Raw genomic sequence first — 26,068 nt, forward strand, 5'->3', positions numbered from 1 at the left:
GATATTTGCCTGTGGTGTGTTATAAAATGAGTATGTTACCAGTTTTTTTAGAGGGTCCTTTTATAAAAAGTTTAACAGTATTCTTACCAAATTTGTTTGGCTAGGTAAAACTCCTAGAATCGCCCTAGTATCTTTACAAAAATCAATTAAAGAGGGTGGGGTAAATTTTCCAAATTTTTATAGGTATCATCAAGCCTATATTTTGCGCCAGGGTATGTATTGGGTCCTCATGGGGCAGTGAATGGCCTTGTCCCCGCAGTAAAGGGAGGGAAGGTGCACGGTCACTGATCGCACGCGGCCCCCTCCCTCTCTCCCTATGGCCACATCTATCTCTCTCCCCCTTATCTTCACGGCGCTTTAGTAAAGAGACTTACTGAAGCCGGTTGCGTCAGAGGAGAAGCTTCCGCCCACACACATGCGACTGCAGGCACAGGCAGGCAGTCTCCGCTGACTTCAGTAAGTTTCTTTACTAAAGCGCTGTGAAGGTAAGGGGGAGGGAGTGAGATTCTCGGGCTGCTGAAGGGTGGTGAAGTGATGAGAGGGAAGGGTGGATACGATGGGGACAGGGCGGTAAAGGGGACGGTGGTCCGGTGACGGGGCAATGACGGGGACAGATTTTTTCCCCATGTCATTCTCTAATCTATGACTTGAAGATGTTTCCCAGCCAGCTCAGTTCTGTCCAATCTTGCTCCATATTTCCAGTCTCTATTTTGGGGGGGAGTTCAGCTTCCATTTCTAACATCAATATTATTCATGCATTAGTTTTCGTACCAATATTTTCCAATACTGTCTCTCCCAGCTAAAGTTTACCTCTGAGCAGGGGGCCCATCCATGATGATATTGATCCATAAAATCTGCATGGCATTGAGAGGATTAGGAAAATTCATTAACGTAGCCAAAGATATTAAAGTCAATGCAGCTATACTCCTGTTGAAGAAATTTTTAAAAAACAGTCAGCAAAGTAAATAGCTACTATGTATAAATGCTATTTATCAACAAAGATATTATTTTTATGACTATCATAGCTAGATCAGTCTGTATTCACTTTAGGGACTGTTCTGAATGTTTCTCTTTGACAAACTATATTTTCAGTAGTGTTTGATGCTGCCTAAAATATCTTCAACCCATCTTTTTAGCCTACTTTCTGAAGGATCCTCGTGCTTCACTTCACTGGCACTGGGAATGTAGTGAATAAATGAATACACGGAGTCACTATAGCTGATAGCTGTACTCACACTTGAAATATTCAGCCAGTGTAAGGATGTAAGAGTTTCTCTCCCCCTGGGCTTCAAAACTACTTTCAAGGATTTAAGGGGGGATATGATTTTTTTTGTTATTTTAGCAATTACCACATGGAAAACCGTGTATTCCATGCTTCTTATATTGAGAGCATTGGTGGAGAATGGTTGTTTTGCAGAAAATACTGGGTGCTAACTGGCAGTTCTATAGTTAGTGTAGGCCCACTTACCACCTCCTAAATACATGACATTAAGGGCTAGATTTTCTAATATTGGTGGTAAAATCCAACGGACTGCTGTCACAGCTGTAAATGTAATGATTTCAAAAAGATGAGTCATTCTCGGAAAACCGCACATGCAAATGAGATTGGCGGAGGGTCACAAAATTTACATGAGTTGAGTCGCTGGCAACAGTGATCGGCACATGCACAGAATAGACTATGGTAAGAGGCGTACATGTGCTGGGACGAGCTACGCCATAGGTGCTACATCGTCATGTCAGTCATAGGCATGCTAGCACTACTGGATGAAGGGGAAGGGAGGGGAGGTGCAAGCATCGTCTTTCAACGAGCACACACAAAACATGCCTTTAATACACGTGCTCGAGAGGCATGCTTTTGAGATCTTTTCCCTCCCAAACCACTATATTTTATGTGAATGGTGTATTTAAAAGAAAATTTTATGATGAGCCACAGCTAGAAACATGCCTGATATGTGCTTTGTGCAGTACCGGCACCCCCAGACCAGCCGGTAAATTTTGGTCATCAAAAGCTGGAATCACACTTGAGGAATCACCCAGCGATGATAGAGAATTGCCCAGAGTGCAATTGATGAGCCCATTTTACTACTACTTTAATATTTATGACCTCCTTGTAATACATCTGCATGGCTGAGTCGGAGTCTGCCAGGAAGTGCAGAAAAGACCACTGTGAAGCATTCCAATAATCGGCCGGTAAAATACTGCCACACTAAATCAGCTGGAACCAGTTTAGAAACCATCGTTAAAGGACTGGTAAGTTTTGAGAATCCTCCTCTAAATGTTTCAGTGCTAACACCAATCTCAGTACCATGCAAAACCTGGCATTTTAACAAAGGATCTGTAAAATGAAATGAAGAAGATGCCCCCAGTAATCTCTGTGTTAGATTTTAAGCTACAGCAGGGTAATTTCCTACATTAAATTGCAGTAACTGCAAAATCTAATGCATCCGGGTAAATTTAGCCAAGCATGTTCAGTGACACTTATCTAAATAAGAACCACTAAATATTCAAGTAAGTAACTTTGCCCTGGTAATGTTGCTGCTTGCTGAATGTTAACCTAAGTTGAATTGTAATTTTCTCAACAGAATTTAACAGATTTAATGTTGATGCCACTATTCTAAGCTCTCTTATCAGTTTGTAGTAACTGAAATAGAACAGTTCTACCTTAAGTTATTATTATATGCGACAGATAAAAAGGAATTTGCCACCCCCTCCCCACACACACACAATAATAGTTTGTAATATAAATATTTTCATTACTTCAGAATGGGTAAGAGAAGGATTAAAAAGAAAAGCAAGTGGCACTGTAATGGAAAAGCTGTCACAGGGTACATGCCCTATCTACCTTGGCAATTATAGTCATCATCAACCCTCCATATAAGATCTACTGTAGAGAGCTGCTCTTAGCGTGTATCAGAATCTTCAAATTAGAGAATAAATACTCCATTGATGCTGACCGACAGTGGAATGTAGGTTGCAAACTTACGTGCTCAGCTGGAATCTAACAAAGTTTTTAATGTTATTATAAATTCCTTTGCCCTCTTCAATTGCAGACCTGTAAAAAAAAACATACAGAAAATGAAACACAAATGAATTCCACAGGTACTGCACAGCTATTTTGTTCTAAGCAACTATCTGATTCTTATTTTAAAAAATATTTTTAGGAGCTTTACATGCAGGTAATGCTTTTCATGCCTATTCAGCATTTAAAAATTATTTCTTGCTTAAAAACATAGACTTCTGCTTATCCGCAAACCTTTTCGTTTTCTCCAGCTCTAAATCTCAGTCTCTGCCCTTCTCTCCCTCCCTCCATCGCTGAAAGAGGCCAGAAAAATAGCCTCCAGGTCAGGAAAATGCCTGCAAGAGCTTCTGCACTTTGTTAATTTATTTACCACTCTGGTCCTGATGAAGCTCTCTTAATGTAAACAAGAGCGAAACAGAGATCTTCCGTCGTTATTGTGGTCAGAGGGCCAGGTATGAAAATATACACCCGAGCTAAGTATAGAAACATAGACTATGACGGCAGAAAAGGGCCTATGGCCCAACAAGTCTGCCCACTCAAATAACCTTCCCCTCTAAGTTCCTCTTTGAAGTGAGCCCACGTGTTGATCCCATTTGATCTTAAAATCAATCACTTTACTGGCCTCAACTACCTGAAATTGAAGATTATTCCAACGGTCGACCACTCTTTCGGTGAAGAAGTACTTCCTAGTGTCACCATGGAATCTCCTGCCCCTGATTTTCATCATATTTACATTATAAAATTAAAATAAGGAATAAATTAACTTAAATAATGGTACTAAATAAATCATACACTTTAAATTGAATGAAAAAGACATAAGGACCGATGATAGCTCACAAAATAGTCACAAGCCAAGACTAGTTCTGTTAGCTTGTCTCTGCGAGCGCTTGAGATCCTATTTCATCAAACATATTCAATTTAAATTAAGTGTATGAATTTTTGGGTCTTACATCAGTCTATTTTTGGAAGGGAATAGTGTGTTCCACAAGTGGTTTTGAAGTGACGTTTTGCTTAAAAACATATCATAATCAAACATTTCCAGTCCATCTTAAATATGAATCACTTGACTTGGAAAAATAAAAGCATGTTTTGATTTTAGTCAGCAGAATTTGTCCTGTAATGTAACTCTCAAATACTAAGATAAATTTCGCACCTTCTGGGGAAGGGGCAGCACAAGCTTCCAAAGGCTGAGCAAAGCAAATATATGAAGGTTCAATAAACAAAAAAAGACTTTTTTTTCTACATTTGATATCTCATTTTAGGGAGTGGGACACAGGTGAGCTAATGAAGTTGCCACTGCTCCAAATTTTTGTGCAGTGATATGACTCTCCAGCAACAGCCCTGCTTGAGCATTGCAAAAGATAATACAGTCCACCAGCCATATTTAGATGGTTCTCTTGGTGACAAGAGTTCCAAGTCTGTTAGGATCGAATGATAAAAACAGTTGAGTGAAGATCTGTGCGGTTTAGTCCGATCCAAGAAATAAGCAAGAACACACTTACAGGGTGAGAATGTAGTCTTGGAAAGAAGACTTGGCAATCTTTAACTCCTCTCTCTCCTTCTCCCCTTAGATCTAACAAACCACTAAAACCTGTCCATCCCTCCTCTATAATATTACCAAAATCCGACTTCTTCTCTCTGAGCACACTACCAAACCCTTATCCACGCTCTTATCACCTCTTACTTAAGACTACTGCAATGTACTTCTCTCAGATCTTCTGCTCAACTGTCTCTCTCCCCTTCAATCTGTTCAAAATGCTGCTGCACGACTCAATCTTTTTTTTTTTTTAAATTCAATTTTAATTAACGACTCATATTCTACGAGAACCATCGCACTCACATTATCCCTCCCCTTAGGTCACTTCATTGGGTCCTCATCCGTTTCTGAATACAGTTCAAACTCCTCTTACTGACTTACAAGTACATTCACTCTGTAGCCCCTCAATCTCTCTCCTCACTTATCTCCCCCTATACAACCCCCACTGTAAACTCCGTTTGTCGGGTAAGCCTCTCTTATCTGTATCCTTCTCCTTCTCCACCAACTCCAGACTCCATCCCTTCCTTCTTGCTGCGCCACATACCTGGAACAGGCTGCCAGATCCAATACGTCATGCTCAGTCTCTAGCGATATTCAAAGCCAAGCTAAAAGCCTTTTTTGAAGCTGCTTTCAACTCTTACATCATTCGCCATCAGTTACCTTTACCCATCATATCATTCCTTCTGCTATAAACACCCCAACCCTGAGATGTCCTGTTTGTCCAAATTAGACTGTAAGTTCTTCTGAGCAGGGACTGTCTATTGAATGTTAAATGTACAGCAGTAGAAGTAGTAGTAGCAGCAAAACTACGGATTGATTCAGATGAAATTCCAAGACAACTTTGAGGAAGAACTTTGGATGAGTACAAAGAACCACCCTGTTGTGATAAAATGTTGTAAAAGGTGGATCTGACACTAGTGCTTAAAAGCTTACTGATTCGATGTGTCTATGTGATGCAAACTAAAAATACCACTTCTAGAAGTTTAAGAGTGTTTAAGTTTAAGTCGAAAGTGGTTAAAACGGAAGCTTCATCAAAGTGGAAAGCATAACATTAAGATTCTATTCCAGGGGTGCTCACACTTTTTGGGCTTGAGCTACTTTTAAAATGACCAAATCAAAATGATCTACCAACAATAAAAATACTAAACATGTACCCCCTCTTTTACTAGCCGATTTAGTGTGCGCTAAGTGCTAATGCGCCCATTATATTCTATGGACGCATAACACGCACTAAATCGGCTAGCGTGCCTTAGTAAAAGACCCCCATATTTATTTATTATTATTTTTTTATTATTTATTTATAGAATTTTATAATATTACCAAGCATATACATCTTGTACAGTAAAGTGAGATCAAACAACATACTGAACTAAATTTCCAAAATTAAGATATACCACAATCATAATTCAGTTTGAAAATAAAAATAGATAAAGTAATAATGATCTAGTTGATCACACACTAGTCCTCCATATATTGGATCCAAGATTTAAAGAGTAGGACAAATATAAATCAAATTAATTAAAAGAAAATCCATGTCTTACTACAGTGCGGGGAGCTAACCTTCCATGGGCGCTGTTATTCCTTTCTCAAGACGTTTCGCTGAGAGAAAACTAATCAGTTGAGACGGCTCTGTAAAAATATACTTCAATGATAAATATCTAACCACACATTTACATGGATATCTCAGAAAGAAAATACCCCCTATTTGAGTCACTCCATGTTTTAGAAGTAGAAATTCTTTCCTTCTCTTTTGAGTCTCTCTAGAGACATCGGGGAAAATCTGAATAAGATGTCCCAGGAAGTCTTTGGACCTATTTTTAAAGAAAAGTTTTAATATCCAATCCTTGTCTGGAGTCAAAGTGACAGACAACAAGAGAGTGGCTGGAACAGCCAATTCTCTATCTGATTGTTCCAGTATTGCGGAAATGTCCAATGATCTCTCCCGGGATTCCTCAATTTTTCCTTCTTCTTTGAATTGGGGCTTGGCAGGAAGATAATACACTCTTGTAAGAGGAGGTAAGGAGCTTTCAGGAATTTCCAATATTTCCATAAATTACCTTTTCACCATTTCTCTAGGAGAAGTTGACAAGATCTTTGGAAAATTTATAAATCTCAAATTGTTAATTCGACCATTATTCTCCTGAGCTTCCAGCTTCCTCCTGAGTATTATATTATCTTTAACCAGCAAATCTTGATTTTGTTTTAAAGATATTAGCTCCTTACTTGTATTTTGTGACTCTGTTTTTAATTGAGAAATATCCTGCTTTAACACATTTATTTCTTCTTTTTGTTCTTTTAATTCCTTGTCCAAGCTTTTTATTTGAGGACTTAAAGAATTCCCCAAATTCACTACCAAGTCCCATAATGCTTCAAGTGTAAATTTAGGGGGTTTTGTAGGTGAAAAAAGTTGTAATGGTGTAGTATCTAAATGTTCTGAAGTTAGCTTTACCTCAGTGGCGTCTTGTATTTCCCCAGCCTCTGTTGTCCCGGTCGCAAGTCCTTGCAGAGAGAGCATGTCACTCTGCGTTGTTATATTCGGCGAGCCCTCCATGCTAGCCTCTAGGAACGAAGAAGCTACCTCCTCAGGTGCATTCTGGTCCCGTGGAGAGCTACCTGCTTGCGGTGTCGGTTGAAGTGGTGGCGTCCTGACGTCGGGGCTGAGAGTGACATCAAGCCCAAGGGATCTCACCACCGCGCTACTCTCCGGCGGCGTCCCTAGCGAGCTGGCACCTGACTCTTCTTGCTCCCGTTGTAGGCGTCGGAGAAAATCATCAATAGTGACCGCTGGGGTTAAGGGTCGCCGGGAGGCTCCTCCGACGTTCCTTCCCCGTCTTTTCAGCATAGTTACAGGAAACGTTCGACGGCGTCCTCACTGCAGCAGATATGCAGTGGCCATCTTGGATCCCTTCATTCTATGAGTATTCCATTTATTTATTATATAAACTTTGTGCACCTCTTCTGTCCTCCAGACTTTGTTGCATTCCCCAACCAACATCTCTCTCTGACCCTCCAGGAGTCCAACTTTTCTTTCTCTCTCCTTCAACCCTATTGGCAACATGTCTCCCTCTCTCTCTCTCCTCTGTTATGATTGTGCATCTCTCTGTTCTTCCTCATGGTCTTTCCCCCTCTGTCTGCACCTTCCATAGTCCAACATCTAGCCCCTCTCTTCTGCCTCTCCTTTGTTTCAGGTTTCTCCTTCTCTCTATCGTCTTTCTGCTAACATTTTGAATCCTCCCACCTTTGGTTCAGGTCTTTGTCTCTCTCACTATGTCTTCCCCCTCCCCAGGGTCTGGCATCTCTCTTTCCTAGGTTTAGGGTGTTTCCCCTCTCTAACCCTCTAGTAGTCCAGGATCTGCCCCATTTTACCCCTCCCTTTTGGTTCAAGGCTGCTTTCCCCTTCCCCTCCTTAAGGTCCTTTTGTCTCCCCCCCCCCACCGTTCCAGCATCTTTAAAGCAACCCCCATCCCACTGGGGCCCTCGTGATGGGCACAGCCTTACGTCCGCTGCTTCCCGCACACAGTGACTGTCAGGACCTCAGACCTCTTGATTGCAACTTTCCTCATCTCCATTCTTCCCTCTGGGCCTATCACAATTGAAAGTTAATTACGGCAGCCTGCACAGTCCCCTCTTCCATGTCGGGCGTTTCCGCTGCTGTGGAACCGGGAATCCATAGCTTGGACGGCGAGATGTCGCTCTCGTTGAGCCCGCGAGGACCGCATACCCCTCCCAATCCCGGAGAATCTTCGCTGCAGCGGAGCTGGCGGGAGGGCTCCCCCGGAGTGTGGGGTGAGGCTTGCTCTCTCTCCGAAGTTGACCCGGAAGTGGAACATGCAGCAGACACGCTGACCTCGACGTTGGAGAGGCAGCGTTCTGGGGGAGAGGAGCCAACGGTGACCGGCGGTGGGGAGGTGGCAGGAGCCCAGACTTCCATCGCTGGAGCAGGAGCCGTGCTTGGGTCGGCTGGTGTTCCCCTCCTTGGACCGTTGGTAAAACCACAGGCTGTTACTCTGGACTCCATTTGGACTGCAATTGAGAATCTTCACCTGGTATGTTCTAACTTTGTTACTATGACCCAGAATTCTACCTCCAGGATAAGCTCCTTAGAGACTATTACTCAGCAACACCAAGTGGAATTAAAAAACTTAGATAAAGCAACAACAGAGACTAAGAATCTAATTACCAAACAAACAACAGAAAAAATGATGATTTTGAGGAAGATTGAAAACCTGGAAAATCAGCAAAAAAATTTAAATTTGAGGATTCTTAATTTTCCGGTTGCCAAGTTTATGTCTCCTAAAGAACTCTTTAAGAACTTTATGTTGAATGTCTTAAATGTACCTGAAGTAAGTCTTCCCCCGATACAAAGAATTTACTATATAAAACAAGTGCAGAAAGAAAAAGCTACAGCAGATGAAAATGTTCAATTAGATGTTTCTGATATTCTGCAATCTTCTGATATTGAAATTCAGGGAAGAGCAACTTTATTGGTCTTGTTGGTATTTCTTCAAGATAAAGAGATGTTGCTGAAATTATATTTCAATTTAAAGCAGATTTCCTATTTGGGGGAAAGGGTATATATATTTCCTGATGTTTCAAGGTGGACGCAGTCCAGAAGGAAAGAATTTCTGTTACATAGATCAAAGGTGATTGCTTTGGGGGCAAGTTTCCAGTTGCGATTTCCTTGTAAATGTTTTATTTCCTATCAAGGAAGTAAATATATATTTTTCGAACCTTCCCAATTAGGTTTTTTCCTTGAAGGTAAAGGAATCTCTACACAGTCCGAATGATACAGGTTAATAATGCGGTTAAGGTTATTTTGGATAGGTAAGATCTGACTGCTCTATTTCTTAAAGTTTTTAGTTTCCTTTGTATATTCCCCTTTCCCGAGGGGTTTTACTTTCATCTTGTCTCTTCTCCTTAAGTTGTGGACTGTATTATATGATTTATATGGATGTTTAAATTTCAATTCTTGGTATGTAATATGACTAAGAGAATAATATATTTCTGTATTTCTTTAAACATCTTGTATAGGATGCATTAAAATGATAAATAAATAAAAAAAAATAAAGGAAAAAAAAAAAAAAAAAAAGGTATAGAAGGGAGTCCAGAACTGATGGAAGAGGACAATGATTGGATCTAATGAATGGAGATTACACTAGACTGTGAAGCGAGTCCATTTGAAACGACAACAGCACTGTTTGGATTGTTTTCCATAAGCTTTAATAATGGAAGTCCGCTTGAACATTTTCCACTCCGGCTTTGTGGGAGCCCGAGATGTCCTGAAGATGCGACTCTGCCCAAGGCATGAGCAGAGCCACCTCATGCACCACCTGAGTGCTCTTGGTGGCCCCCTGATGAATGACATAGGCCACCGCCGTGGCAATGTCTGACAGAACCCGGATCGATTTTCCTGACAAGAAGGAGTGGAAGGCTAACAGCGCCAGACGGATGGTTCTGGGTTCCAGAACATTGATCAACCAGGACGCTTCCTCCATGGACCAGGTGCCCTGAGCTGAGTGACCTAGACACAGAGCTCCCCAACCGAGAAGACTGGCAGCCGTGAGAAGTACCATCCACTGTGGCTTATCCAGACTCATCCCTTGAACAAGATGGAAGGTCTGGAACCACCAACGAAGACAGGAGCAAGCCAAGCCCCTCAGAGGAACAGGGTGATCTAGACTGAGGGTCGGGGGCGACTACCTCTGAAGCGGGGCATACTGAAGTGAACGCATGTGGGCCTGAGCCCACCTCACTACATCGAGGGAAGCCGCCATTGACCCTAAGACTTGGAGGAAATCCTGGCCTGAGGACAACGGGACGCCATAAGCAGGCAAATTTGACAGTGTAATTTGCTTACCCAGGCCTCTGGAAGGAAGACCTTCCCCACGGAGGTGTCGAACACCACCCCAATATACACCATCCGGCTCTTGGCAAGGTTGACAACCTATCTCAGCGACTGCAGGAACTCCACCACCCGAGCAGTGACCCGGGTGTTCTCCTGGAAGGATTTTGCGAATGAACCAGCTGTCCAAGTAAGGATGCACCAGAATGCCCTCTGTCAGCAAGGCCGCCGCGACAACCACCATAACCATGGTGAACGTCCAGGGAGCCATGGCCAGACCAAAAGGAGGCGCACAGAACTGAAAGTGCTGGCCCAAGATCGAAAAGACGGAACTGTGAGAGCCCTGTTGACCCCCTTCAAATCTAAGATAGGTCAAAAAGTCCTCTCTTTCTTGGCCACCACAAAGTAAATACAGTACCTGCCGATGCCCGACTCCAGAGGGGGCACTGGAACCACAGCTCTGAGATCTAGCAATCTTTTAAAGATCTGGCAAAAAACCTGCTTCTTCCACGGTGCCTGACAAGGAGAAGCTAGAAAATGATCTGGCAGGGAATGGGCAAACTGCAGAGCAGAACCGTCCTGAATCACCACCAGCCGAGTACCCACCGGAACCAGAGGGGGCGCGGGCACAGAGTCATTGGGCAGAACGGAGAGCGGGGGAATCGATGGAGAGATTCTCAGCCTCCTGATGGGCTCGACAGGACTGCATTCGCTGAAAGAAACGACCCCTGGCAAAATCAGAGGTCGGGTAGGGAGCAGTCCCACGCTCAGGGCAGTACCTGCGGAAATCTCGCAGACTCTCCTGAGCAGTGCCACCTTGATGAGCCTGGCAAGCACTGTCTTCAGGCAGGCAGGGCACTTTAGAGTCCGTCAGAGTTTGAATTCACTAGTCCAAAACCTCTGACAAACAATAAGGACCCCCGAAAAAGAAAATTTAGAGAGTTTAGTGATGGACACCGCATCCGTCAACCAAGCCTGAAGCCAGAAGGTCCAACGCGCAGCTATGGATATGGCACATATCCGCAAGAAGCCATAGAGAGCATCTGAGAGGAAAGAGACAGCCATTTAAATTTTCACCACCTCCTGACCATCAGACTCACTGTCAAGGACCCGCGTGGCCCACCAAAACATGGCCCAAGCCACCAGTTCTGCAGAAATAGCTGCCTGGACCCCCAAGGCAGACACATCAAAATTCTGTTTAAGAATGGTCTCCAACTTACGCTCTCCAGAGTCTGTTAAAACAGAACTGCCCTCGACGGGCACAGTATGCTGCGTAGCAATAGCCAAGACCACCACATACATCACTAGCGATTTTAAGGTAGTACTATCCCCCACTGGGATGGGATACAAACAAGCCAAGGAGTGCACAAACTGAAAAGACGCCTCCGGCGAAGTCCACTGCACCAGGATAATATCCAGAAAAAAAAAAACCGGATGTATTGGACAAGAGAGGGAAGCGGAGGAAATCCCTAAAGCAAAAAATGAAGACGGAAAGTGAGGTAAATAGGAAAACTCCACAGCAAAAGTCAATCTCACTCGTTAGGGATTGATTGTAGAGTGGCCTGAGAACTTATCTTGATATATCATAAAATATAGTTCTAACTGGCCAAGGAATAGTAGCAAAAAATGCTGACTCTATATGTTGATGTGTTACTTTTTCAAATTAAACTGTTGGACTAGTACAAAATAAAAAATAATAACCACTTGTAAATCTTTTTACTTATCCTTTATTGCAGTGTCATTTGCATGCCCTAACGGGACCCGTTTCGCCTAAACAGGCTTTCTCAAGGGTTCAAACAAGGAGCACTTATTTCGGCATCTTCTTTGGGGGCTCTAGCTTTGTTTTGGGGACCCTGCTATAACCTGTCCCTGTTATGTCAAAACAGGGAGAAGGCACCTGAGGCTAAATACAAGATGGAGGGGCTATCTGAGAAAAAACGGCAAAAAAACTCGCCAAAAATAGCCCCTCCAGGGCCTGTAGCAGCTGAGAAGACTGAATTGTCCCAGCCGCTAAAGTAGCAAAAGCCGGCATCAGCTGAGAAAAAAAACAGCTGACAGGAAATCCCTCCGTGGGCGGCAGGAAAAGACCAGGCTTCCCGGCTCGCAAGGCACTTGTGGCGGGGAGCCTTGGACACCAGCAACCGATGTTGACGAGACTCTTTCACCACACCAGCCCGAACAGCTCTTTTCAGGCTGGCCACGAGTGCCTTGCATCTAGACCAAATTGTGCACCTCTCCCCCTGAGAAGTGCTAAATTGCTCCATACGCAACCTAGCTGATAGAAAAGTGCCGGTTAGTTGAAAAATACAGTAGTTTACAGCATATTTAAAGGGAAAGCAACCCTTTAGACCAGCACTGCCTTAGGATATTTTTTTTTTTTTTCAGAACAGACTCCATTGGCTCTATAAACAATATGCCTTACCACCAGGGGATAAGGCTTACTGTTGAGGCACCTCTATGTGGATGAGGTGGAGGAAGGGGGGAGGGACCCTGCTCAAGTCCCGCTGTGTTGGACACCCCCAAGGTCGGACGGACCCCTAAATAGGGTCCACCCAAGTTCAATCCGGAAACAACAAGGGACAAAAATTCCTATACAAATTTCAATAACCCTACCAAGGGAGATGGGTACAGCTCATCACACCTGCTGGAGACTGAGAGAAGACTGAGGTAATTAGGAAGGGGTCACATGATATGTACAGTTCCAAAGTTTTGTCTTAGTCTCTACCTGCTGGTCATGATGAGATATATACCCACTTGTAAGATTAATCCTATACCGGTCTGGAGAGTGCTAAAGAAAGAAGTTTGTCAGCCCAGCCGTACATTGCTAGCGGTCAATGTCAGTATAATAATAATAATTTATTTTTATATATTGCCTAACCAGCAGTTCATAGCGGTTTACACAATAGGTACTCGGCATACAATATAATAACACCATACATAATAAAATTCTAAGTAACTAATACAAGCATTAAAACTAATGAATAAGGAAAACACAAAACTAAAATAAGTATGGATAAAAAGATAAAAAGTACAATATAACTACATGATAATATGAAAATCAAAAATGTATATTATATTGTTTAAATAAGTGGATTTTAAGATCTTTTCAAAATTGATAGTAAGAAATGGAGAAACAAGAAGATTCAAACATGAATTCATTAATTCTGCTTGGAATGGTAAGGTCCTATCCAAAATTTTTTGTAACAACATGTATTTGCTGAAGGAAAATAAAACCAACCAGATCTACGAATATTTTTCTTAGAAATAAAAAAACTAAAATGAGAAACAAGGTAAGCCGGTGCTAAACCAAATAAAACTTTAAAACAAATGCATCCAAATTTAAATAATACTCTAGCCTCAAATGGTAGCCAATGAAGCTTTTGATAATATACACTGATATGATCATGTTTTTTCAGATTAAAAATCAAACAGATAGCTGTATTTTGTATGATTTTTAGTCAGCTAGTAGTTATTTTATACGGTCCCAGATAAATAACATTACAATAATCCAATACTGAAAGGACTGAAGATTGAACCAGGATTTTAAATGATATAAAATCAAAATATTTCCTAATAGTACACAGCTTCCAGAGGACAATAAAACATCTCTTAACCAGAGAATCTGTATGGGCTTTAAAAGATAAGGACTGATCTAAAATAACCCCTAAATTTTTCAGTGTAGGAGATATTGAATAAGATTGACCGTTTAAAAGTAAAGTTGTTTCAGTAATTTTTTCATTAGGACTAGCTAGGCCTATGGGAGATCATATCAGTTATATCTGACCTTGGGGCATGTCAGTGCAGACAGCCTCAGAATGCCTAAATTACATCTAAAGTATCAGTGATTAAAGTAACAAAAGACCTTGAAACAGACTGGAACTTCTAAAGATGAGCTAAGATGTGTTAATGTCTGTGCTTAAGATACACACTAGCCCCAGCCGCCATGGTCTGGCACAGATAGTTAGGTTTAATCAGAAACCATTTTCAGAGTGATACTAGAAATTAACAGCAACTTCAGTCTATGAGGGACAGTTTCTCCCTCTTTTCTTCTCCAGTCTCTCATGCCCTACTCACTTTATTTACCATTGTTTCAAACAGTTTACAAAAGATAGGGGTACTTAACATCAATAGATTCTATTTTTAGAACAGGTCTCAAACCTATAAATTTGAGATGAAATCCTCTCTCTCGTTCCTCTGGCTCATCCCTGGTCTTCTCACACACATTAATGCAGGTATCCTCTCTCTCACACACACACAAACACCAGCAGTCTCTGAATCCACTCTGTATTTGTAAAGCTTATTCCTATTTCTTTCTGTACATCTGTAACCCAGCATATGCTTGATGTATCTTTCTAAACATTTCCTTTCTGTAATATTAAGCCTATTTCTACACAATATATTCTTTATGCAATCACTCTTGATTGTCTTTGTCATTGATTTCACTTCCTACTGAATCTTCTATGAGAATATTGAATCCAGGACCAGGCGGAGTGTAAGGCCGCCACATTATATCATTGGGGCTTGTTTGCTTCAACATTACCCCTCCAAAACCTTACATTTTGGGTGGGGGAGCTCATCTTTATATTTTAAAACTTCCCAAATTGAGACTTGAGCGTCTCATAGCAAATTTTCAACAGTTTGTGCAATCTGCCCATTTTCAAAAGTGATGGTACGATTCACTTCTTTGGAGGTTGTCTTAAGTTGTTCAATGTAGGCATGGAGTTCTGTAAAATTCAGCAGCTTGTGAAAGGTCACATTCCCTATACCAAGAGGGAGTAGATGCAGAGCATATGAAATAAAATCTGGAATGTCCATAGAATCATTAGTTACCAGAGGTGTGGTATAGGTTGTCCCATTAATGGTTATGAAGGACAGAGGTGAATGACTACACCAGGTATTCAGTAAATAGCTTGAACTGTACAGCCAAGATTAAAGCCTGCTTTGTGCGGCAACTGGTTTTTATCTTTCTAACAATATATAAAAAAAAACAACACAGAAAAATAAAAACTTACATTATTGTTTGAAAATCATCTTCCACTAATATCATATCGGCTGCTTCCTTGCATACATCTGTTCCCGTCTGTCCCATCGCTACTCCAATATCTGCAGCCTTCAGAGCTACGGCATCATTAACACCATCTCCTGTCATAGCTACCACAGCACCTATATTTTGCAAAGACTGAATAAAACCCATACCCCATAAAAACAAATTTTTAGAAAATTTTGTGTTATTTCAAAGAACATTATTCAAAATTGAAGGAAAAATATAACTATTGCATGAAATGTGATAATTTGAAACAAATTTCTTATTACAAATCAACTATTGCTATTCATATCTAGCAAGCACTAAAACTGTAATATATATATTTTTTAATTTATATGTTAACCTTCTTCATCTAATCAAAAAGGGCTCTCTACAAACCCTCAGCTGAGTGAATTGCTGATACAGAAGCTTCTCCCAAACCAGATTCCTTCAGAGTTCCTCCAGCATCAGCTATTGGATTTTCATATTAGTATTACACTGTCACTACCAGAGATTACCTAGGCTCTGGATCATCTGATCCCATGTTCCCATATTAACCATTTTTATTTTCACAACCATTGAAAAGCACAGTTGCTTAGTTGTAATGGGTGTTCTCTGTACAAAGCAAAGGTGACATCCTCTGGATGAAGCCTGTGTGTGGTGATCTCCTCAAGCTTAGGGAAACCTTGCATTAACAGACCCCTAAGCCTGCACATGAATTCATGCACTAACCATGTCAGCAAACCACATGGATTGGTTTATATAGAAATCAGAAATTATCTAGGACCAAAATTTAGGATGAGTAACAAAACAACTTTATCATGTAAAAATTGGGTTTATGTAAGATAGTGGCGCGCTCTAACCACGTGCTAAATGAAAAACGCAAGCTCTATGGAGATGTTAGCATTTAGCTTTTGCGGTATTGTAGTGCACGCTAAAACCGCTATCGCACCTTAGTAAAAGGAGCCCTAACTCTCTTAGCTCTAACTCTCACTGTCTCTTTGGCATACTAAACTCTCCACTCAAAGTGCCCTCATCTCTAATCATCCCTTCATTTTTTCCCCAGACCATGACAGAGTTCTTCTATGATAATGTTCAGAAGATTCACCTTGAGTTCTCAACCAGGTCACCTCTCCTCATTCCCCCTCCCCCCTTCTAACTGTATACTCTGCCAACATCCCTTCAACCCCTGCTACCTTTTCTTCCTTTTTTCTGAAATCACTGAAGAGGAAACTGCACATCTCTCCTCCTCCAAACCCACTACCTGCTCCTCTGATCCAATTCCCACCCACCTACTCAGTGCTCTCTCTCTCCCGCTGTCATCCCTCCTATCTGTCACATACTCAACCTATCACTCTCCATTGCAACCATTCCATAGTCTGTTATTGATAAAGACATGGGGGAAGCCACTGCTTGCCCTGGATCGGTAGCATGGAATGTTGCTACTCCTTGGGTTTTGGCCAGGTACTAGGGACCTGGAATGGTCACCGTGACAACAGGCTACTGGACTCCCAGATCTACCTCTCCATAACAGACATCTCTACAAGAATCCAGGCCCAAGTCTCAGCCTGCTTAACTGACAGACACCTGGATGTTTCACTGCCACCTAAAACTGAATATGGCTAAGATATCGCTCCTTATCTTGCCACCTAAACCCACCTCACCCCACCCCCCTATTCTCTATTTCTATGGACAACACTCTCCTTCTCCCTGTCCTGTCAGCTTACAACCTCAGGGTCATCTTTGACTCCTCTCTTGCATTCTCTACTCGGATCCAACAAACTGCTAAAGCCTGTCACTTCAATAATATTACCAAAATCTGACCTCTCCTTTCCAAGCACACTACCAAAACTCTTATTCACACTCATTACCTCTTGCTTAAACTACTGCAATTTTCTTCTATCAGGTCTTCCACTCAACCATCTCTCTTCCCTTCAATCCGTTCAAAATTCTGCACAACTTATATTTTGCCAGAGCAGCCAGAGCCACATTACCCCTCTCCTCAAGTCACTTCATTGGGTCCCCATCCATTTCCAAATACAATTCAAACTCCTTACTGACTTACAAGTGCATTCACTCTGAAGCCCCCCAATATCTCTCTTCACTTATCTCCCCTTATGCTACCGCCCCCCGTAAACGCTGTTCAATTCGTAAGTCCCTTTTATCCATACCCTTCTCCTCCACTGCCAACTCGACTCCGTCTCTTTCTATCTTGATGCGCCGTATGCCTGGAACAAACTGCCTGAGTCAATATGTCAAGCTTCATCTCTAGCAGTATTCGAAACCCAAGCTAAAAGCCCATTTTTTCAAGGCTGCTTTCAACTCCTAACTCTCACTCACTCACCTAGGATACCTATGTCCTATCATTTTCTCTGCAAGAAATTCCCCAACTTTCTATGTCCTGTCTGTCCAAATAAGATTATAAGTTTTTTTGAGCAGGGACCATGTTAAATGTACAGAACTGCGTACATCTCTCAGTGCTATAGAAATAATAAATAGTAGTAGTACAGCAATCAAGAAGCACGTTTTCCAAGGGAGAAACCTGAGAATGGTTTGAGCCATAAGTTCAAACGGAGGCTGAGTTAACTGTGACAAGATGACATTAAGATGATAGGCCTCCAAAGAGGAGAGAATAAATTTTTTTTAAAACCCTTCATAAATCTACAAATTGACTTTCTTTCTACCTCAGGGGCTGATGTAGAAAACTACCCATGCAGTTGAAGGTTTAGCATTGTCTTACCACAGGATACCCATGCAAAAGGGTTTCAGTGCAGGTATTAACTCATGCTTACACCCTACCAACACACCACGTGCAAATGTAACGGATTTGCTATTCCTTAGCATACAGAAAATAAAGATTTTAATTTGTGGCTATTACAGGAAATTTTTTGCAATATTCAGGGCAGAATAGGAGGGCTGATTGAGAGAAGTGAGTGTCTACCAGCATCCCCCCCTCTCCTCCCAACCCGATCACAGTGCCCCAGATACCTGGAATTGGACTTCTTTTCCCCAAACTCAACTTCCCGAGTTGGTACATCAAGTTCCATCTCTAGCTGTATTCAAGTCTAGGCTAAAACCTTTTAGAGGCTGCTTTCAACTCCTAACTCCTATTAACCTGTTCAGTTCCCGTGTTTATTCTAATCATTCCCATAATAAATAACTTCCTAATCCCTTAATTGTCCTGTTTGGCTGTCTCAAATATATTGCAAGCTCTGTCCAGCAGGGACTGTCTCATACATGTTCAGTGGACAACACTGTGTACAGCTAGAAGCGCTATAGAAATTAGTAGTAACCAAACCCAACCCTCAAGTTCAGAACATTTTCCTGGTAGACTAGTGGCTCCTATCTGCACTTAAAATATTTTCTCTTGTAGTCTAGAGGTTCTCCCCCCATGTCCTGACCCCTTTTGCAAAATCACCACCCACTTTCTCCTGCTTTCAGTGCCATCATTTTGCAAAATGGCAGCATGATGCACTGGGGCAGGGCTAGCCTTCCATATAACGAAGATATTGGAGTGTTGGAGAGGGGGGATGTCAGTACGCTCATTTATGCCATAAAGAAAAAAAAAGAAAAAAAGACTGAGGGCTAGAATAGAAGGTTGGTCAGCAGGAGAATTCTTGTGCATGCTCAGTGGTTCTTTAAAGCAGGGTTTTCCAAATTTGAGGAAAGCACCACATACAAGTTCCATCAAAATATTGCCACCAGTAAGTGTGTCTGCCTCTCCCCTGCTTGTCAACTGAGAAATCCCAGAACATCTTACTACCACATATATGCCGCTTTGACATTCAATATGATGTATTTGTAACTTTGTAAATCAGTGATACTTATTTCTATTAACACTAGAAAAATTATTACATAATTTGCCCTGTGGAAATAAAACAGTGTATACCTTTATGACTTTCAGTTTATGCCTGGGACTGGCTCTGTAGAACACCGCAACCTAAGGGATAAAAATTGAGACTGAGGGTAAAGCAAGATGCAATTTTAAGGAAAAAAAACGCCTCTGTATATCAACTACTAGGCTTGTTCTCAGTATGAATTACTGTGTCGTCCATTATTTAAATTTGTAACTGAGACCAAATAAAGACCAATATGGTTTTAGATTTCAATTAAAAAAACAAAACAAAACTGGAGCTGTATAAAAAAAAATTCACCTTCTTTTGAAATACAATTTACCACTTATTTTTAACAAAGGAACTACAATCTAATCAGAAATGGGCAAGAGTCAAACATGAGAATATTTTGATAGGAAATCACTGTAGACATAACATAAGCATTTGGTGCATTTGAAGGTCTTTTTGGCTTGACAGTACTATGGGAGTTAAATGACAATAATGCCTCCCGCTCCATAAATCATCAACAGATGGTAGCTTTGACATGCTATTCTTGTTCACTTGTTCTCTGAATCTCTTCCTTCACCTTAGTTGTCTGTGAAGTGTCTGTGAAGTCTTAGAAGTGTCTGTGAAGAGACTGTTTTGCTATTGCTTATAAAATGGAAGCTTGCAATGAACACTGTACAATTTAAGCAACGTGCCATGATAGAATTTGACTGTTGAAGCCCTCCAGCTGAAACTCACCACCACATGCAGGTAGTTTATGGTGATTATATTGATGAGTATTGTGCACTACTGGGGCCAAAAAATGTAGATTGCGGATCACAAAGTGCTGCAAGCAGTTATTACACCAGCTGCAGGATTCTGTAAACATACTTAGGGCTCCTTTTACTAAGGTGCGCTAGCGTTTTTAGCACACGCCCAAGATTAGCACGCGCTATAGCGTGTGCTAGCCAAAAAACTACCGCCTGCTTAAAAGGAAGCAGTAGGGGTTAGCGCACACACTAAAACCACTAGCACACTTTTGTAAAAGGAGCCCTTAATATTTTTTAATCATTTCCAATTTGGGTTTTAACAGTATCATGGAATCGAGACCCTCTTCTACCTAATTCTGAAATCATTCAACAAAGCCTTGATCGAGGAATTGTATTTGTGCGTGTTTCTGGATATATCTTCTGACACAACCATGAGATACTGCTGCCTCACTTAAGAGATGTTGGAACTGGTGGTAAATAACTTGATTGGTTCAAGTCTTTTTTTAAATCTTATCACCTACAGCGAGAAAGAATTTGTAGGAAAGATGTTTTCTGATGGTAATCCCTTCTGACTAGAGTGTCCCAAGGTTAAACAGCAATGTTGTTTAATATCTATAGTGCCTCAATATGGAAATTGTTTGCAACTTTTGGGGTATTCTACAGGCTATACAGAGATGTCCAATTCCTTGTTCCAGTTAATTATACAATGCATATAACAATTGATTTTGTTGTATTTTGTCTCAAGGCTATCAATCAATGCATATTACATAATAAGCTTGCAATGAATTTGATATTCTGGTCAGTACAACTCCAATACCAAAGTTGCTTAAGGTTGAGGATTGAGATTCTGACCAGTTCCACAGTAAAGAGTCCGAGTATTCTTACCGATTCTATATTGAATATGAAATGCAAATTAATGCTTCAGCAGAGGGGGGCCTGTTTATAAATGGAATCCCCGGCAGTGGTGGCGAATGCATTAGGTGTGACGGTGGGGGACTGTTTGACATGCGATAGAGAGGGAGGGTGGCTGCTGGACTCGTGAGGGGAGGAGAGCTGCTGCTGGACGCACGATCGCGAGGGAGGTTGTTGACCCGGAAGGGTGGAAAGGGAGGCATCTTCAGCGCCTCGGCTTTGAGGTGAACTTTCCCAAGCCCCACCTCTGCCCATCCCAGTCTCTCGAGTTCACTGGAGCAGTTCTGGACACGGTTCGTCTCTGATCCTTCTTGCCTCGACCTCGTCAGGAGGCCCTTGCCGTTTGTGCCGGAGGGTGACCCATCTGTCCTCGGTTCCGGCTCAGCTCATGATGGTCGTTCTAGGTCACATGGCCTCCTTTTGCCAGACTTCACCTCCGTATTCCTCAATGGACTCTAGCGTTCCAATGGAACCAGGATCAGGACTCTGTTTCTCGGCTCATTGTCGTGACTTCTTTGTTGAGGCAGTCTCTCCGTTAGAGGATGCTCTCTTCCAATCTTTCCAGAAGTTTTCTGTTTCATGCTCCTCCTCCACAGAAGGTTCTGATGACGGACTCGTTGGCCTACGCTTGGGGGGCCCATCTGGACGGTCTTCGTACTCAGGGTCTTTGGTCCAGTGCCGACCGACTTTGTCACATCAATCTGCTGGAGCTTTGAGCGATCTTCCTCGCCCTGAAAGCTTTTTGTCACCTGCTTCGCGACCGAGTGGTGCTAGTCCACATGGACAACTAGGTCGCCATGTATTATATCAACAAACAGGGCGGAACGGGATCCCTGTCCCTGTGCCAGGAGGCGCTGCGGCTCTGAGATTGGGCCATCCGCCGCAACATATTCCTTTGTGCGGGCTACATTCAGGGTCAGCAGAATTGTCTGGCGGACAAGTTAAGTCGGCTTCTGCAGCCTCACGAGTGGTCTCTCCATTCCGTAACCCTGCGTCAGGTGTTTGCTCGTAGGGGGACTCCAGATGTCGATCTGTTCGCGTTCCCCCCTCAATCACAAGTTACCCCACTTCAGCTCCAAGGTTTACACCTCTCTCAGGATCGAAGCAGATGCCTTCCTTCTGGATTGGACGACCGAGTTCCTGTATGCGTTCCCTCCATTCCCTCTGATTCTGAAGACTCTCATCAGGCTCAAGTCTTCGCATGCCACCATGATTCTGATAGCTCCTCGGTGACCCCGACAACCTTGGTTCTCCCTTCTGTTGCAACTCAGTTCCAGGGAGCCTCTTCCTCTGCCTATTTTTCCTTCTCTGCTTACACAGAGTCAGGGTTCTCTGCTTCATCCCAACCTCCAGTCTCTGCACTTAACAGCTTGGTTCCTCGAGACTTAATGCCCTCGTTCCAGTTCTCCCAGTCTGTGCTGGATGTTCTGGAGGCGTCTCGGAAGGAGTCCACTCGCCATTGTTACCATCAGAAGTGAACCTGCTTTTCTTCCTGATGTGCTACTCGACAGCTGGAGCCTCTGTCTGTCTCCTTATCTGCTGTCCTGGATTATCTGTTGCATTTGTCTGGCGCTGGCATCAAGTCCTCCTCAGTTCGAGTCCACCTCAGTGCTATCGCGGCTTTCCATCAGCCGACAGGAAGCCTATCTCGGTTTATCCTGTGGTTTCCCGTTTCATGAAAGGCCTTTTCCATATTCATCCACCCCTTAAACCTCCGGTGGTTTGGGATCTTAACGTGGTCCTTGCCCACTTGATGAAACCCCCCCTTTGAGCTGCTGGCGCGGGCTCACTTAAAGTTTCTTAATTGGAAAGTGGTGTTTCTTTTTTTTATTATTATTATTTATTTATAAATTTCAAATTAACAAATCAAGATAAATCTTGTACAGAAAGTGATTACATCAAAAGAACAAATAAAACCTCATAATTTTACATAGAAATCAAGTTTTTGTATAATCTCTCAAGTCCACAATTATGATCCATGATGTAAATTAAACGGAATTAAACATAGAACTATTATTAAAGATAAGTGGTACGTGGTTAACTGAAATTCAGGCGCCTTATATCTTGAAGCCCTCATTCTTTCCCCTTTTCCAGGCGGGACAAGGAGAGAAGGGCCGTCAACTGGTTTGGTTCAAAGAAAACATATTTCTGAGAATTATATTGAACTATGCACTTGCAAGGATGACGAAGATAGAAAGTTCCCCCAAGAGCCAAAACTCCAGGTTTTAATAATAGAAACTCCTTTCTACGTCTTTGTGTGTCTCTTGCCAAATCTGGGAACATCTGTATCTTAAGATCAAGAAACTTTTTTTCCTTATTTTTGAAGAATAGTCTCAAAAGCCAATTCTTATCTAGCGTAATAGCCAGGGTCACAATCAATGTAGCAGGTATTGCAATTTCTTTATCAGATAGTTCAAGTAAAGCTGAGACATCAATTGGTCCCTGAGTTTTTTCTTGAAGATCCTGATTTTTATTAGGCATATAATAGATCTGGGTGAAAGGAGGTAATGAATCTTCCGGTACTTCCAATATCTCCAGCAAATACCTTTTTAACATTTCTCTTGGAGTCACTGTTGAAATTCGTGGAAAATTAATCAATCTTAAATTATTATTCCTAGAGAAATTTTCAAATGTCTCTATCTTCCTTCTTAAGTTTATGTTGTCCTTAATTAAAGTGTCTTGAAGCAGCTTGGAAGATTTAAGTTGATCTTTAATACACTGGATATCTAGTTTCGATTCTCCCAAGTCTTGTTTTATCTGCAGAACTTCTTTCTCTTGAATTTTTATTTTCCCCTCTATTTGAAGGTGATTACTATTTACTGTTCTAGTCAAATTGGCAATCAAATCCCACAAAGCCTCCAGTGTGACTTCTTGGGGCTTTACAAGATTAAAAGTTTGCAAGTTTAATAGTGGTAAATTAGGCTCACCAGCTACAGGAACCTCTCTTCTCCGTTCCTCCTGTATCAGGGTTAACCCCAGCGTTGTCACATCCTCGTACACACTCAGGCTCCGCTGCAATCCATGTGAGCCTGAGTCGATGTTCATCTCGCCGTTCCCTGCAGCCTCTGGAAGGGAGCTCACGCCGACTTCCGGCTGTCTCCCCACTCCCGGGGAACTGGCGGCTCGAGGGTTGGGAGGAGTGATTCTCACGTCGGGGCTCAACGAGATCTCATGAGCCCGAAGAGACGCCTCGAGTCCGTTGCTAGGAAGCGTCTCAGCCGGGGGCGACACCGACGCTCCAATGACGCCCTGCATCCGTCGCAGCAAATCTTCAATATTGCAAGAGGAGGCTAATCCGGGACGCCGCAAGGCCGAAGAAGCTCCCTTTCCCCTCCTTTTTGGCATGGCAAAAGTTCCACAGCGCTAAAACGCCCGAAGAAAAACTTCTCAAAGGTAAAGATTTGCGGGCGGTTGCTCAGTGCTCCACCACCGCGGCAATCTTGGATCAGTCATCGGAAAGTGGTGTTTCTTATTGCTCTCACTTCTGCCCGTCGGGTCAGTGAGCTTCAGGCCTTGGTTGCGGACCCACCCTTCACTGTCTTCCATCACGATAAGGTGATCCTCCGTATCCTAAGTTCTTGCCTGAGGTTGTTTGAGTTTCACATCAACCAGTCCATTGTTCTTCCTGTGTTTTTTCCAAAGCCCCACTCACACCCTGGAGAAGTGGCTCTGCATTCTCTGGATTGTAAGCATGCGCTGGCCTTCTACTCCCCAGCTGTTCCTCTCTTTTGATCCTAATTGCATGGGTCGCTCTATTTCTAAGCAGACCATTTCTAACTGGTTGGCCGCTTGTATCTCTTTCTGTTACGCTCAGGCTGGTCTCTCCCTACCGGGTCGAGTCTCAGGCCACAAGGTCTGAGTGATGGCGGCGTCTGTTGCTTTCCTCCGCTCAACTCCCATCGAGGAAATCTGCAAGGCTGCCACTTGGTCCTCGGTTCATATGTTCACCTCGCATTACTGTCTGGATGCTTTCTCCAGGCATGATGGCCATTTCGGCTAATCTGTTTTGCGTAATCTGTTCTCCTAAATTGCCAACTCTCCCTCCATCCCCTTTTAGTTAGCTTGGAGGTCTCCCACATGTAGAGAATATGCTGCCTGCTTGTCCTGGGATAAAGTACAGTTACTTACCGTAACAGGTGTTATCCAGGGACAGCAGGTAGATATTCTCACAACCCACCCACCTCCCCGTGGTTGGCTTCTTTGCTAGCTATCTGAACTGAGGAAACGCTGAGGAGACGCATGCCCTAGGCTGGGCGGGAGGGGCATGCGCGCATGCGCGGGCCAATCGCAAGCCTGAAGGTCTTCGAGCAAGTCTGCTTGCGAAAACGTCCGCTACGGGGCTCCGTCGGTGACGTCACCCACATGTAGAGAATATCTGTCTGCTGTCCCTGGATAACACCTGTTATGGTAAATAACTGTGTTTTCTTGCTAGAAGAGTTCAGATGTAGGCTGTGCTCTAACTGATAAGCCTGGAAAGCTGTCGATTCACTGTTATTTGTTTTTGTCAGACTCAGCTGTTTCATTGTTAGCATAATTCTTTCCCATCACCCTGCATACCCCAGAATCTGGCCTTGCAAAAGTTGTATGCTCTACTTGAAATTTATCAGTATCAATTTACAACCCCACTGGATGATTTTTAGTCCTCCTTTGAGGTTGTGATCCAAAGTTTGGGAATCACAGATCTAGTTTTAATTTTATATTTTACTTTTTATCTTGGGCGAATCTTTCTTGCCTTGTGAGATCATCCACAGCAGGGAGAAAAATTCTGTTTCTGACTGATTTGCTCCATCCCTTGCTGTCCCCAACATTCACAAATATCCATGTCATGAGGAGATTTAATCTCCACAGCAAAAAAAAAAAATAATAATATGAGACATCAGTTTGGTTTGCCTCATTTTGTTCATCCCAAAGTTCTTACCAGCAAACCCACAAATGGTGATGCTTTTAACACCCATTGCAACAGCTTTTGATTTCTTGAAGAGCTGTACTCAACATGCCCTGTTGCCTACTCTCCACCTCTCGCGCAACACTTTTACCAATCACTTGAACATCCCACCTAATGATATTCCTTTCCAGGCCTGATCTAGGTCTTTCCTTTGTATCCTGCCTGCCATTTCTTGACCGTCACTGTTCTGGCTGCCCTAGTC

The 26,068-nt window shown here is 42.6% G+C and overlaps 1 protein-coding gene across 3 annotated transcripts in view; it reads right to left on the minus strand.

Moving 5' to 3' along the window:
• Positions 1-26,068, minus strand: part of ATP2C1 (ATPase secretory pathway Ca2+ transporting 1) — a 262,616-nt gene that overhangs the window by 17,703 nt on the left and 218,845 nt on the right. For all 3 annotated transcript variants that reach the window (XM_033930018.1, XM_033930021.1, XM_033930019.1), the window contains 4 exons: positions 19,311-19,361; positions 15,411-15,577; positions 2,984-3,052; positions 811-927 (listed from right to left, as the gene is read on the minus strand). In XM_033930018.1, coding sequence (XP_033785909.1) covers positions 811-927; positions 2,984-3,052; positions 15,411-15,577; positions 19,311-19,361 — 404 coding nt within the window. The remainder of the gene's footprint in view (positions 1-810; positions 928-2,983; positions 3,053-15,410; positions 15,578-19,310; positions 19,362-26,068) is intronic.

The sequence above is a fragment of the Geotrypetes seraphini genome, chromosome 2 (assembly GCF_902459505.1).
Source record: "Geotrypetes seraphini chromosome 2, aGeoSer1.1, whole genome shotgun sequence".
Lineage (NCBI taxonomy): Eukaryota > Metazoa > Chordata > Amphibia > Gymnophiona > Dermophiidae > Geotrypetes > Geotrypetes seraphini.